At 51.1% G+C, this 16,002-nt stretch overlaps 1 protein-coding gene across 2 annotated transcripts in view; it reads right to left on the minus strand.

Moving 5' to 3' along the window:
* CEPT1 (choline/ethanolamine phosphotransferase 1) overlaps positions 1–16,002 on the minus strand; it is a 66,693-nt gene that overhangs the window by 27,553 nt on the left and 23,138 nt on the right. For both annotated transcript variants that reach the window (XM_029069772.2, XM_029069771.2), the window contains exons 3-4: positions 14,673–14,820; positions 11,186–11,327 (exon numbers count right to left, since the gene is read on the minus strand). In XM_029069772.2, coding sequence (XP_028925605.1) covers positions 11,186–11,327; positions 14,673–14,820 — 290 coding nt within the window. The remainder of the gene's footprint in view (positions 1–11,185; positions 11,328–14,672; positions 14,821–16,002) is intronic.

The raw sequence follows: 16,002 nt of genomic DNA on the forward strand, positions 1-16,002 counted from the left end.
CATGAGGTGTTGAGGGTGCGGTGAATATCAAATGCCCAAAGGTCCCAGCTCAAGAACTCAGTACGTGCTCTGAACACAGTAAGCGCTCAATGAATACCCCTGATTGATTGATAATTCCTAGCTCTTAACAAGGAAAGAGGACACTAACGACTGGAGCTAAGTTGGCTTTATTTTGACACCTGATATCGCTTTGGCATTGGAACAAACTCCAAGAAATGCAACAAGCCATAAGAAAATCCATTTGGATCTCCAAGGTGTCAAGAAGCCACTTCCATGTTTGGAAGGAGTAGGCCAAGCTAATCAAGCCCTTGGGGAAGGGTAAAAGGCTAAATAGGCCCGAAGGAAGCAAAAGACAGGATACATTTGGACTTTTTTTCTTTTTGAGCGTTACTTGTTAAGCGTTCACTACGCGCCCGGCGCCGTACTAAGGGCTGGGGTAGATACAAGCTAATCAGGTTGGACACAGTCCCTGTTCCACAGTCTCAATCCCCATTTCACCGATGAGGTCACTGAGGCCCAGAGAAGTGCAGCGACTTCCCCGAGGTCACACAGCAGACAAGTGGGGGAGCCGGGATTAGAATCCAGATCCTTCCGACTGCCAGGTTCGTGCTCCATCCACTAGGCCTGGCAAGGTTCTGATTTCAACTTCTATGGCACTCTCATCTCGAAGCTGTGAGGATGAGGTCTCCGCCTCGCCTCTCTCACGGGGCTGAACAACTGACTGGAGGGGAAATCCCCAGTGCGGCTATCCAACGACTCGGCGACAACCGCTGGTGTTCCCCGGGGTGCCGTTCTGGAGCCGACGTCACTTCGTAGAAATGCGAAAATGCTCATCGCGGGTGCGGAGGACATGGAGTTGTGAGGGATGAGGGATGGCTGGGGAGTCAGAGGTCATGAGTTCAAATCCCGACCCTGTCACGTGTCAGCTGTGTGACCGTGGGCAAGTCACTTAACTTCTCTGTGCCTCAGTGACCTCATCTGTAATAATGAGGATTAACTGTGAGCCTCACGTGGGACAACCTGATTACCCTGTATCTACCCCAGCGCTTAGAACAGTGCTCTGCACATAGTAAGCGCTTAACATTATTATTATTATTATTACCCCTTCCAGATGATAAGCATAAAATGGGCCTCATTAAATTAGAGACACGGTCGGCCCACAACGAGACAGGCTTCAGAAGGGATAAATGCAAGTGAGTGCTTCAAAGACTAAAATCCAATACTGTGGGCACGGGATAAAAAAACGAATCTTGGCTGCTGCTCTAGGAGCAAAATACAAGTCTCACCTTGTTGATCTGTTCAGGACTGAACAAGTGAGTGTGGGTAATAATTTAGCTGTGTGGCTCAGTGGAAAGAGCCTGGGCTTCGGAGTCAGAGGTCATGGGTTCGACTCCCGGCTCTGCCACTTGTCAGCTGTGTGACTGTGGGCAAGTCACTTGACTTCTCTGTGCCTCAGTTACCTCATCTGTAAAATGGGGATTAACTGTGAACCTCACGTGGGACAACCTTATTATCCTCTATCCACCCCAGCGCTTAGAACAGCGCTCTGCACCTAGTAAGCACTTAACAAAATACCAACATTATTATCATTTCGAAATGGCCAGCTTAAAAGCAAGATTTGGGGGTCCTTAGGAGGCAGCAAACTGAACGAGCCCGCAATGAAGTGCTGCTACAAAAAGCCTCACGTGATACTGGAGAAAGGCAACGGGCGGAGCTCGAAATTGCCCCGGTTTGATCTTCTCGGTTGAAAAAAAAACCCCTTAAAGCACAAAAATATGTGAAGGAAATAAGAACATGATGAAAGAAACTGAGCTTATCAAGGCCAAGGGGGTGAGGATGCGATCCTTTTTCTTCAAGTACACATAAAAGGTTATCATGAGCCGGGCAGTGACTTCCAATTCCAAAGATGACCAAAAGAGGAAGCGAGTTTTAATCGAAGAGAGGCCGGGCGGATAAATGAGGAAGAACCGAGCGGGGTGCTTAAACACGAGGACAGGGCAGGCTACCAGCGAAGACTGCAAATGCTTCACCGCTGGAGATTTTGCAAACCAGAAAAGACGACCATCTGTCCATCTTGGCCTGCTTGAACCCTCACCCCCTCCCTGCAAGTGCTGTCCAAATCTGGGATGCTGAGATTTCTGCCTCCTCGCTCCATCCCCTCCTTCCTCTCCCCCACGCCAAACCGCCACACTATCGCACCCTTTATTAGCCATGCGGAAACTCTAATACTGCGGAGAGCTAATCGTCCAAACGAATTGGGGCCAAGGCTGGTTTGGACGAATGCTAGTTCGGTAACTAAGCCGAGTTGGGAAGGCACCCACCGTCTCTGTCCGATCACCCAGACTTATCTGCCGGCCTCACTTAAATGACCCAAGGTCCGACGAGGAGGAATGGGGAATAGTGGACTTTCCACTGTTTCGGAGGGAAAGGAATAGCAGGACAAAAACGTACCTAGGCTCCCCGACCTGGGAAAGAAATTCAGAACCGGAGGGGTTTCGGTTGGGCGGGCGGAGACGCCGGCTGGTTGAATTCAAGGCCCTACTGAATCATCTACAGCTTTCCGAGTTATCCTCCCCTCTCTAGGAATCCCAGATAATTGAGGGTCGGACACTGAAACAGGATGACCGTTACGACAAAGTGAATTTGAAAACGTAGAAAATATTTCGGGGTAGGTGGCAGTGGTGGGGTCTGCTGGCATGAATCCCAAATGATTGAGAGCTTGGTAGATTTAATTAGGATGATCATTAAGACCGAGTGAATTTTTAAAAATAGAAAACATTTTTGGGTAGGTGGCAGTGGACGGGGGTGGGGGAGTGGTGTCTTTTGACACAGTGCTCACCAGAAAACAGGGAAATTGCAGAGGGACAATAATCGGTTATGCAACAAGTTCAAATGATGAAGCTTAAAACATTTTCGAGCAGACTTATTCAAAGGAACGATTCCTTATTATTATTATTATTATTGCTCTGGTATCTGTTGAGCGCTTACTCTGTGCCGGGCACTGTACTAAGCGCTGGGGTAGATACGAGCAAATTGAGTTGAACAGAGCTTAACCTACGGCACTCGTCTTCACAACCGGAAACATTAAAAATCAATTTCTGCTGACCATTATTTTTAGTTACACAAACTACGCCTAACAATGGCTCACTTTTAAAAAAACCTAACAAATCTTGGCTGCTGCTCTAGGAGTAAAATACAAGTCTCACCTTGTTGATTTGTTCGGGGTTCGGGACCGAACGAGTGAGTGTGGGCAATTATTTAGAAATGGCCAGTTTAGAGAATGATGAATTTTTAGCGCATGGAAATTAACTTAGAACATGAGCTGAACAAATGGAAAGAGCACGGGCCTGGGAGTCAGAGGACCCGGGTTCTAATCCCGACTCTGTCACACGCCTGCTGTGTGGCCTTTATCCAACTTCCCTGTGCTTCATTTCCTCATTGCAAAATGGGGATTCTAAACTGTTCTCCCTTCTACTTAAAACTGCGAGCCCCATGTGGGACTTGATTTTCTTGTATCTACCCCAGTGTTTAGAACAGTGCGTGGCACACAGTAAGCACTTACTGAATACCACAATCACCACCACGTTTTTAAAAAAAAAAGAGAGTTGGAAATCATCAAGTAAAAACAAGAAATGCCATACAATGAATTTGACTTAAAACCTATAGCACATATATTTTTTTAAAAATCTGGGGCAAGGCTGAGGATAGGATAAAATTTAGAACAAAGTGGACGAACACTTGTAGGAAGATATGATCTGGTGGGTTGAGTCGGCAAATGGGATTTGTTTTTAATCACTGAAAATCCAATAATAATATTAGTGGTATTTGTTAAGTGCTTACTATGTGCCAGGACTAAGCCCCCCTTTTTCTCCCCTCCCCCTCCCCATCGCCCCCACTCGCTCCCTTTGCTCTTTCCTCCCTCCTCACCCCACAGCACTTGTGTATATATGTACATATTTATTATTCTATTTATGGATGATGTATATATATCTAGAATTCTATTTATTTATATTGACGCTATTGACGCCTGCCTACTTGTTTTGTTGCCTGTCTCCCCCTTCTAGACTGTGAGCCCGTTGTTGGGCAGGGATTGTCTCTATTTGTTGCTGAATGGCACTTTCCAAATGCTTAGTACAGTGCTCTGCACATAGTAGGCACTCAATAAATACGATCCAATGAATACTAAGCCCCGGGGGGGGGGTTGATACAAGCGAACTGTGCTGGGCACAGTCCCTGCCCCACGTAGGGCTCACGGTCTCAATCCCGATTTTACAGATAAGATATCTGAGGCCTAGAGGAGTGAAGCGGCTTGCCCAAGGTCACAGGGCAGACAAGTGGCCCAGCCAGAATTAGAACCCAGGTCCTTCTGACTCCCAGGCCCGGGCTCTATCCACCAGCATGGAATTTTTGGTTGGATCCCGGTCGAAACTTTAATAATGCTGGTATTTGTTAAGCGCTTACTATGTGCAGAGCACCGTTCTAAGCGCCGGGGTAGACACAGGGGAATCAGGTTGTCCCACGTGGGGCTCACAGTCTTCATCCCCATTTGACAGATGAGGTAACTGAGGCACAGAGAAGTGAAGTGACTCGCCCACAGTCACACAGCTGACAGGTGGCCGAGCCGGGATTCGAACCCATGACCTCCGACTCCACAGCCCGGGCTCTTTCCACTGAGCCACGCTGCCTCTCTTCCGCAGGAAAAGGAGAGACAGGCTGATGGGTAAAGGCAGAAGCCTGGTTTCCAACAGTTGGGGTCCAGGATGCACTTACTCGGTCCCATAAACATTTGAGAATGATTAGAAACCCGTAAGCTCGTTGTGGGCAGGGAACGTGTCTGTCGATTGCTACACTATACTCTCCCAAGCGCTTGGTACAGTGCTCTGCACTCAGTAAGCGCTCAATCAAGAGGATTGAATGAATGAGAGAGGAACTCTCCAGTCTTCCCCTCTGCCGAGGGCCGATGGCCTTTTACCTTCACTTCTCTTCTACGTTTGATTTTTTTTTTTTTTTTAATGCTATTTGCTGAGCGCTTCCTGTGTGTCTGCTCTGCTCTAAGAGCAAGGCAGACACAAGATAATCAGGTCCAAAACAGTCCCTGTCCCACGGGATAATGAAGGATTTGTCACCTTTCACTGCTCTGTGTTTCTGAGGGCTCTCCCCCACCACCAAGTGACAGATGAAAAATAACTAGGCTTCCGACTGTTGGGAACCAATCAGAATTCCATTTTGGGCCAAAACACTTCATCTTTAAAATGAGCCATGACATCTTAAGGTTGACAGATCTCACAGGATGAAATATCTTCTATAATTTTTGAAAGCGAAAAATTTCTAATATTTCTCTGACACCGGTGTGCTATGCACGTATTGATTTTCTCCGGAAGCTGATGCTACTTGGAGCAAGAAAGTGGGCGAGGGAATTCCTTTATTCTTACCCGTGGCTCAGTGGAAAGAGTCCGGGCTTTGGAGTCAGAGGTCACGGGTTCGAATCCCGGCTCTGCCACTTGTCAGGGGGCAGGTAACTTCACTTCGCGGTGCCTCATTTACCTCATCTGTAAAATGGGGATTAACTGGGAGCCTCACGTGGGACAACCTGATTACCCTGTATCTACCCCAGCGCTTGTTCTGCACATAGTAAGCGCTTAACAAATACCAACATCATTATTATCAACTACCGGGGTTTATCGTTCTCCTCCGGAACAAATTTATCTGTTTGTTTTTTAAATGCTACTCGTTAGGCACTTACTATGTGCCCGGCACCGTATTAAGTGCTGGGGGAGAGACAAGATCATCAGGTTGGATACAGTCTCACAGTCTCAGAGAATCCCCATTTTACAGATGAGCTGAGGCGTAGCGAAGGGATGTGACTTGCCCAGGGTCACACGGCCGACAAGCAGCAGAGCTGGGATTAGAACCCAGGTCCTCCGACTCCAAGGCCCGTGTTCTTTCCAGTAGGGCGAGGGATCAGGCTTCCCCCTCCCCCGGTAAAGCTAGGAATACTGCAGGATTCTGACCTTTCATTCTGGCTGCTTTTCAGCCTCATCTAGAGTGGATGGAGAAGCAGTCTGGCTCAGTGAAAAGAGCGTGGGCTTCGGAATCAGAGGTCATGGGTTCGACTCCCGGATCTGCCACTTGTCAGCTGTGCGACTGAGGGCAAATCGCTTCACTTCTCTGTGGCTCAGTTACCTCATCTGTAAAATGGGGATTATCTGTGAGCCTCACGTGGGACAACCTGATGACCCTGCATCTGCCCCAGCGCTTAGATCAGTGCTCTGCACATAGTAAGCGTTTAACAAATACCAACGTTATTATTGTCAAATTCCGGGAGGGCAGGGATTCTCTTTTACGTTCTGGAACCCCCAGCCCCATGGGACTTTTACTCCTTACTCCCGGTGGTTGAATTGTGACTCAAAATTTCTCAAGGTAGAAAATACTAATTAGAATAACCAACTGACTGACCTTTAGCGCCACCCTGACGCCGCGGAAGCTTCACCTACGACATTCAGAGCCGTGTTCCAGGCGTTCCGAAAACTGAATTCATTCAATCGTAATAATAATAATAATGCTGGTATTTGTTAAGCGCTTACTATGTGCAGAGCACTGTTCTAAGCGCTGGGGGAGATACGGGGTCATCAGGTTGCCCCACATGAGGCTCACAGTCTTACTCCCCATTTTACAGATGAGGCAACTGAGGCACAGAGAAGGTAAGTGACTTGCCCACAGTCCCACAGCTGATGAGTGGCAGAGCTGGGATTCGAACCCATGATCTCTGACTCTCAAGCTTGTGCTCTTTCCACTGAGCCACGCTGCGTATTTATTGAGCGACTACTGTGTGCAGAGCACTGTGCTTGTCACTCACCAAGAGCGGCTGGATCGACGCTCCCTAGAACCCAAGAATTATCACCCTTAACGGGACCCCTCTCCCAACCCCCCGGATCCTTGCGTAAGCATTACGGCTCATTCTCCCCCAGTTAAGCCCACATTTTCTCTTCTCTCACTCCCTTCTGCATCGCCCTTTCACTTTCATTCAGTGAAATTTATTTCGTGTTTGCACTTGGACTTGACCCCTTTATTCACCCCATCCTCAGTCCCTTATCTGCTCACTCACTTATGCACAAATCCATGAATTTCTTTATTTCTATTAGTGTCTCGTCTCTGGACTTCGAGTTCCCTGCGGGCAGGCAACGTATCTACCACCTCTGCTATTCTGTCCTCTTCCAAGCACTCAGTACAGCGCTCTGCACGAGATAGATGCTCGGTGAACACAACGGATCTCTTACGATCGATCCGTAGGCGTGGGTTAAAAGAATGGACACCATTTCACAGTCGGTCTTTATCGAATCTCCCATTTACAACCACTGCGCTTCCTTTTCATATACAGAGCCTTCGATGCTCTCTCTCGCTCAGGTGTTTTTTTGTTGCTGTTTTTACGGTATTTGTTCAGCACCTACTCTGTGCCAGGCGCTGTACTAAGCACTTGAGATAGATACATGATATTCAGGTTGGACACAGTTCATATCCCACGTGGGCTTCATAGTCTTAATCCCCATTTTATAGAGGAGGCAGCTGAATAATAACAACGGTGGTATTTGTTTAGCGACTACTATGCGCCAGGCACCGTACTAAATGCGGGGTAGAGTCAAGATTATCAGGTTGGACACAGTCGCCGCCCCATAGAGGGCTCACAGTCTTCATCCCCATTTTACAGATGAGGTCACTGAGGCACAGAGAAGTGAAGTGACCTGCCCATGGTCAAACAGCAGACCAGCGGCAGAGCCGGGATGAGAACGCGGGCTCTTCTGACTCCCAAACCTGCGCCCTATCCATCAGGCCACACTGCTTCTCCGGCCTCTTCGGTCTAGTGGGAAGGGAGCCACCCGCTCTTGGCTTTGGCGGCCTCTCTCCTCTCCCTTCTAGCATTTACGGAACTGAATTTCCCCTTTTCCCTGGAAGTCTCCTCCTGCAGGATCCCTTTCCAAATCCGTTCTCACACTCCTATCTCGCCCCTTCCGCCACGGAAGAACCTGACCGTCGGTCAGTAGGTCGGCGAGTATTTTTTAGGCAACCAGAGAGTACCCGATCCGGGTAATTCCTGACCCGGCCGGAGTTTTCCGGGAGCTTCGCGACCATCTTGCTTCTTATCGAGCGCTCAGTAGAGTGCTCTGCACATAGTAAGCGCTCAATAAATACTACCGAATGAATCTTGAGGTTACCTCTGGAGCGGTCCGTTTCTCCTTCCTGTCTTTGGCTCCGGGCCTCGCCCTCGGACTCCCCAGTTTGAAAAATGTACCGCTAGGCCTTGGAGAATTGATAATCGCTCAAGTGACTATTGGCAGTGTAGTCCAGGCCTTATGTCCCTGGTGTCTCCTGGAGCCTCGGGAGAAATCTCAAGAGGAATATAAGCGAAATTAAATCAGGGCTGTCGCTCTAAGACGGTTCTGGAAAAAAACCGCAGGAATGTGTCTGTTACAAAATTGTTCATTTGCCATTTTCCACATCCTCGTTCTGTCGCTCTCCCGTTCTTTCCCCCGAAAGGATTGCTGCCCTTTCCCGAGAACGGTATGGGAGACGGATGAATGGTTGGGGCTTCGATGTAACCACCCCAGCGCTCAGTACGGTGCCTGGCACATAGTAAGTGCTTAACGGACCCCACCGTTGTGATACCGGCAACGGATCTCATTCTTTTGGAGAGGGGGGATTGGTTTGATTACACTGAGGGCTCTCATTGTGAAAAGCAGCATGGCCTTGTAGAAAGAGCGCGGGTCTGGGAGTCGGGGGACCTGGGTTCTAATCGCGGCTCTGCTGCTTGCTGCGTGACCTTAGCAAGTCACTTCACTCTTCTGTGTCTCAGTTTCCCCAACTGTAAAATGGGGATTAAATACCTATTCTCCCTCCTCCTTAGACTGTGAGCACTTATCTAGACTGTAGTTCCTCCCTCTGGACTGTAAGCTCGTTGTGGGCGGGGAATGTGTCCGTTTGCTGCTCTACCGTACTCTCCCAAGTGTTCAGTACAGTGCTCTGCATAGTAAGCGCTCAATCAATCCAGTTGATTGAATGAATGAATATATCAGGAACTGTGTCCAACCTGATAAACTTGTACCTACTTCAGCGTTGAGAGAAGTTCCTGGCACACAGTAAATGCTTAACACACACCATTTGGTTTTTTTTAAAAAAAGATCTCTTGGGCCCCTAGAGGATATGACATTAAAATCTTGTTTGATTTATGAAAATGGAATCAACATGAGCTAATGACCAGTGAGTCAGAGAGGCCTGTCAGTAAAATCTAATGTAAACAAGAACGCTATCGTGTGACTTTGAACCGCACTGAGAATTAAAATACTACTCGATACCAGTCGGCCCCATTATCTCATTTAACCCGGTGCTGAGAAGGTCACAGAAATACTACCAGTCATTGTACAGCTTATCGCTATGTGCCATTTTGAATTTCTTCTTTTGGAGCAATGCCCGTTGTTTTCTAAACCTAACGCGTCCTGTGGTGGGTAGACTTAACTCTGTAAAAATGCCAGGCTGCAAAAGACCTGCCAAATCCCCTTTCCTCTGACACTAGTCAACATGCAATTTAAGGATTACTAAACAGTAATTTCAGTTGCCTGGGAGTCAGAAGGTCGGGGGGGGGTCTCATCCCGGCTCCGCCACTCCCCTGCTGTGTGACCTTGGGCAAGCCACTTCACTTCTCTGTGCCTCAGTTACCTCATCTACAAAATGGGGATTGCGACCGTGAGCCCTAAGTGGGACGGGGACTGTATCCAACCCGATTTGCTTGCACCTCCCCCGCAGCGCCGCTTAACAAATACCGTAACTAGTACTGTCATTACTATCGTCCTCGGAGAGGATCTGCAAATGATTCAGGGTCTGACTTATTCAGGGTCCTTCCGGGAAACGAACACAATTATCACCAAACCAGCAGTACCACCCTAAACCAGGCAAGTGAGGTTTCAGCGGAAGACACCTAAATTCAAAGGCGAGCAAACCGCTAGCGTGGAATTCCTATCCGCTGCCTTTTTCTAATCTGCCGACGCCCGTTTGCCTTTTCCAAATGTGAAATTCAAGCCTCTCGTGTCCATCTAGGAATCAAGCTTGACGGGGTTTTCTTCACAGCTCGTCCTCGCTCAGGGCTGTCGTCTCCCTGTCGGTGAGGCCTTGACGTTAGCAAAACCGCTAAAGCATCTCTTCCTCTCCTCAATCCCTCCCCGAGGGGTTGACGTGCTGATGGCCCGGGCGATTTCCGACGCCCCCCAGGAAATAACCCTGGGCTGGAAGGTGGGAGCCTTCTTTCGAAGTGGGAGATCCCTCCGTGGGGTTTGGCAACCGAGGAGGTCCTACCCCGCGCCGGCCTCCGCGAGGCGGAATTCCCACTCCAGGACGGATCTCCTGGGGGATTCTGAAATAAGCCTCCAAGCGATGGACTCATACCGGACCTTCTACCGAGATTCCCCGGGCATCTGGGAAGTGAATGCCAAAGGGCGGGATGCTTCGGAGCGGCAAAATGAACAGCAAGGGATAAGAACGGTCTCACAGTGAGGAGCTGCCGCCTGAGCTAAAAGTAGTCTTCTTGGCTGGGCAGAATCATTGCTTTCTTTATAACTGGCTCTCTTCCGTTCACTCCGTGCGAAGAACCAGCCGCCTGAAAAACTCAGGGGCTTCTTTTGTAAGAGGGGAAGGAAGTGGCGGAGAGGATCTCCTTGCAAGGAGAGGGAAGCGGCATGACGTAGCGGACGGGGCCCGGGCCTGGGAGTCGGAAGGTCAGGGGGCCTCATCCCGGCTCCGCCACGCCTCTGCTGTGTGACCCTGGGTCACTTCACTTCTCTGTGCCTCAGTTACCTCACCTATAAAACGGGGATTGATACCGTGAGCCCTACGTGGGACTGTCCCACCCGGTTTGCTTGCATCTCCCCGGCGGCGCTTAACAAATACCGTAACTATTTACTGTTATTACTGTCGTCCCCGGAGAGGATCTGCAAATCATTCAGGGTCTGACTTATTCAGGGTCTTTCCCAAGAGTCTCTAGGAAGAGAGACGGCTTACGGGTCGCTAAGGACGAGTTATAAGAACGGGGGGGTTTCGGGTGCTTTCATTTAGCGCCGACGTTCGACTAGGGAAAAATAATCCCCAAACCTCGCGCTGTTATTTTCAAGGGGGAACGACAACGTCTCGACACGTCACTTACATTCCGAAGCGCAACGTTCCGGAGACGTACGTCTGCCAATGGGCACAGTAAAACATGAACGTCCCGGCAAAGCAGCAAAAGAACATCCAGTCGGGGTTCGTCCCCAGCTGCACTGCAATGCACGTCCCGAGAACCACGAAGACTGCGGAAGAAACACATCCCACCGTGAAAAGCGAACAGGTTGAAGCAGGGGAACGCTCATCTACCCGGGCGGGGAGTCAAACTGGACGGAGCAGAACGCAGGGCACGCCGCGAATTTACTGGGCTGATTTTCATTTATTCCTGGTCCCGGGAAGGGGGTGAGGGGCGTTGTAGGGATAACTGCCCCCTCGGGATGGCACCCGGAGAGTTTCCAGTCCTCTACCAGTCTCGGCTACGGGGGCCTACCCGTTCCGTTCCCAGCTTGGCCAGCGGCTGGCGAGCGGAAGGCCGCCTGCTGCGAGGCGAAACTCACCTGCGCTGGGCAGCGGCGGTGCGGGAGTCAGGGGTGGAGACTCAGTTTACCACCCGGAAGAAGGGAATGGTAGACCACTTTCGGATTTTTACCAAGAAAACGCTAGGGAGACACTCCCGGAACGACCGCGGGTGGAGGTGGGGCGTTCCGGGAGAGACGCGTCCGTGGTGTCGCTACGGGACGGCATAAGACCGGGCAAGGGATAACCGAAAACCACAGACGAGCCAAAATTCGAATTTTATCCGACTGCTCCACACCTTTTTAAAAATCTTTTAATCTCCCAGGCTAGCGGATAGAGCACGGGCCCGGGAGTCGGCACGGCTTAGGTTCTAATGTCTGCTGTGTGGCCTTGGGTGAGTCACTTCACTGCTCTGCGTCTCAGTTCCCTCATCTGTAAAATGGGGTGAAGCGGGACACGGACTGAATCCAACCGGATTAGCTTCTATCTACCCGGGCGCTTGTAGCACGGGCCTGGGAGTCAGGAGGTCGTGGGTTCTAATCCCGGCCCCGCTACCCGTCTCCTGTGCGGCCTTAGCAAGTTACTTTACCTCTCTAGGCCTCAGTTCCTCGTCTGTAAAATGGGGACTTGAGACCGTGAGCCCCACGTGGGACGCGTGTCCAACCTGATCAGCTTGCATCTGCCCCAGAGCTTAGTACAGCGCCTTTCGGGTAGTAAACGCTTAACAAATAGCATAAAAAAAGCAAGCAGTGTTTCCAGACTGGCAAAATGCCCAGTTTAATGTTTACTCCTCATTCCCTAGGCCAACCCCCCCGGGGAAGGTGCTAAAGAACTGAGAATCTGCCCCACCGGGGAGTCAGAAGGAGGTGGAAGATGGGAATTTCATCTCTAAAATGGGAACTGAGGCCGTCGGGACAGGTGGAAGACGGGAAGAGAAGCAGCGTGGCTCAGTGGAAGGAGCCCAGGCTTGGGAGTCAGAGGTCGTGGGTTCGATTCCCGGCTCCGCCACTTGTCAGCTGTGTGACTGTGGGCGAGTCGCTTCGCTTCTCTGCGGCTCAGTTTCCTCACGTGGGACGACCTGATTACCCCGTGACTACCCCAGCGCTTAGAACGGTGCTCTGCACACAGTAAGCGCTTAACAAATACCGACGTTACTGATTTCATCTCTAAAATGGGAAGTGAGACTGTTGGGTCAGGGGCCGTGTGCAACCCCGATCATCTTCCCTCTACCGCAGGGCCCGGCACATAGCAAGCGCTGAACAAACACCACGGTCATTTTAGGCGCGGCGGCAAAAGGTCCGGAGAATCCGCCACCCGGAGGACGAGGCCCCAGATAACCGAGATCTGGGCTCCTCCTTAACAGACGGCGGGAAGGGCAGTGACATACCCAAAGACGCTCGGCCGGGGCCGAGAGCGAGTGTCCTGCTCAAGGATCGCAGGTCACTGTGGGCAAACGGGCAGCCCCAGTCTAGAGCCGGACAAGCTGCTCGGTGATAACCTCGTCAAAGCCCACAGAGACGCCTTCTCTGCTTGCCTTCAGGTCAGCCCGGGCTCCCCCGGACCTGCTCCCTCCCAACTTCTCACGGCGCTCGGAGGTTTTCCTCGGACCTCTGACCAACAGCACGACCCAGCGGCTAGAGCACGGGCCCGGGAGTCGGAAGGTCACGGGTTCATATCCCGGTTCTGCTGCCTGACCCGGGGCGAGCCCCTTCACTTCTCTGGGCCTCAGTTCCCTCATCCGTAAAATGGGGATCAAGACCGTGAGCCCCCACGTCGTATCTACCCCAGCGCTTAGAACGGTGCTTGGCTCACAGTAAGCGCTTAACAAATGCCATTATTATTATTGTTATTATTGTTGTAGGGACTGTGTTAACCAGAGTAGCTTGTATCCACCCCAGTGCTTAGCACAGTGCCTGGCACACAGTAAGCATTTAAATACCATCGTCGTCATCATCATCATTATCGTCGTTATTATTTTTATTAACCAGGATCGGGGAAAACAGCCAATTCCCTCTGACCTGTAAACTCGTTGTGGGCAGGCAACGTCTCTACCAACTCAGTTTTACTGTACTCTCCCCAGCGCTTAGTTCAGTGCTCTGCACACGGTGAGGATGCAATACCTACCACCGACTGGTAGCTTTCCATTACCCCGTAAATGGCAAAATGATTATCAACGAGGGCCTTGAGGGTCCAATCGGAAAGACTTGCTACATCACCCGAAATATTTTCACGCTTTGGATCTAACCCTTCATCAGTCAATCGAGAGCATTTATTGAGCACTTACAGAGCACTCAGTACTTGGGAAAGTACAATACAAGGATCCGTAAATTGCGGGGTTACAGAAACGTGGCCGAAACTTCAAATAACGTAAAAGCAGGTTACAATCCCCACCTGAAGTATCTGCGAGTGCTGGCTGTAAGCCCTCAACAACTTAGGGGAAGCAGCGTGGCTCCGTGGAAAGAGCCCGGGCTTCGGAGCCAGAGGTCACGGGTTCGACTCCCGGCTCTGCCACTCGTCAGCTGTGTGACTGTGGGCGAGTCGCTTCACTTCTCGGGGCCTCAGTGACCTCATCTGTAAAATGGGGATTAAGACTGTGAGCCCCACGTGGGGCCACCTGATTCCCCCCGTGTCTCCCCCAGCGCTTAGAACGGTGCTCGGCGCATAGTAAGCGCTGAACAAATACCAACATTATTACTATTATTACTTGTCAGCTGTGTGGCTGTGGGCGAGTCACTTCACTTCTCTGTGCCTCAGTCACCTCATCTGTAAAATGGGGATCGACTGTGAGCCTCACGTGGGACGACCCGATGACCCTGGATCTCCCCCGGCGCTTAGAACGGTGCTCCGCACATAGTAAGCGCTTAACAGATACCAACGTTATTATATTAGTCCCCAGTTAAGCCTAAAAGTCGTGTGAGACGCAAAATTTTGGATTATTTCAACAGTTTCGTTTTTCCTTTCCACTTCCACCTGACCCACTTCAAATTCCCATTTATCACCCTGAAAATGTAAAACGTCCAACATTTCACGGCAGACATCCTCGCAGCTCGTTAAACTGAAACGTTGCACCGTACCTGTCGACAGCGAATCGCAACCGTGGTCGAAAAGTTCACCCAAAGGAGAACTGCTATTGGTTCTTCTTGCCTGTTTGCCGTCGATAGCGTCCAAAGACTGGTAAATGAAAAGGCCGCACGCACAGGCGATATACGCCCACAGAGGTGCCTGGGAAAGCAAACAACAAGAGCGGTGAGAGACTGGCAAGACTTTTTTTCTCCTCGAGTCCCCGGATTTGCGAACTGCCTTTCGCCGGCCAACTCGTGATCCTGCCCGCCCTCCGGACGCCCCACACCAGTGATCCACGATGCCGGTTGCCGAAGAGACTCGCAAAAACCCGAACGCTCTGATCACCGGCGAGGTGAGATTTGGCCGATCGGACTATTCTTCACAGGAGATTTTTCTCAGATCTTGGGCACCTGACGAAATTAAACAGTCAGACCTCGCTTCCGGGACGTAAATCCGATCATCCCGCGTCCTTCGAGCCCGTGGATTCCTATCTAGCTGATGAAATCCCGGGATTCGTTAAGGCCGGTCCGGGCTCTCCTAACGGGACTCCAGCCCCGTCTCCTCTCCTCTCGGGACCTCCGGAGAGCTCCCGACCCCGGGAGCCGCCCGTTGGACGGGACCTGCGTCCAACCCGATCGGCCCGTCTCCATCCCAGCGCTTAGTACGGCGTCCGGCACCAGCTAAGCCCTTAACGGAGACCACATTTATCATTATTATTAGTTGCCATTGCCCCGTGACGGCGACAGAGGCAGATGTTGACAGAAACAGAGTTCTACCTCCGGACACCCTGCCCCAGTTAAAACGAAAGGTTGGCACCCTTAAGGCGTCTGTGCTCCCGACCGTCTTCCCCCTCGGCTTCTGCTGCTAGGGGGACGTAGAAGCCGCGTGGCCCGGAGGATAGGGCCCGGGCCCGGGAGTCGGAAGGTCCCGGGTTCTAATCCCGGCTCTGCCACTCATCTGTTGTGCGGCCTTCGGCGGGTCACCTTACTTCTCTGCGCCTCGGTGACGTCGTCTGTAAAACGGGGAGTTAAGACCGAGCGACCTCTGTGGGGCCGGGACTCCGTCCGAGCCGATCCGCTCGTCTCCACCCCGGCGCTTCGTACAGTGCCTGGCACGTAGTAAGTGCCTGACAGATCCCGTCGTTATTCATTATCACGGAACGTCTAAAAAGTCTGATCGAGCCTCACCTTCCGGCCCTCTGGCTGGAGTGGGCAGGGAGTGTCTCTCTCTGTTGCCGAACTGTCCGTTCCGAGCGCTCAGTACAGCGCTCTGCACATAGTAAGGGCTCAATAAATACTATCGAATGAACGAACGGGAGGCAGCAGGGGCGACCGAGTGACC

The sequence above is a fragment of the Ornithorhynchus anatinus genome, chromosome 7 (assembly GCF_004115215.2).
Source record: "Ornithorhynchus anatinus isolate Pmale09 chromosome 7, mOrnAna1.pri.v4, whole genome shotgun sequence".
NCBI classification, from domain to species: Eukaryota; Metazoa; Chordata; class Mammalia; order Monotremata; family Ornithorhynchidae; genus Ornithorhynchus; species Ornithorhynchus anatinus.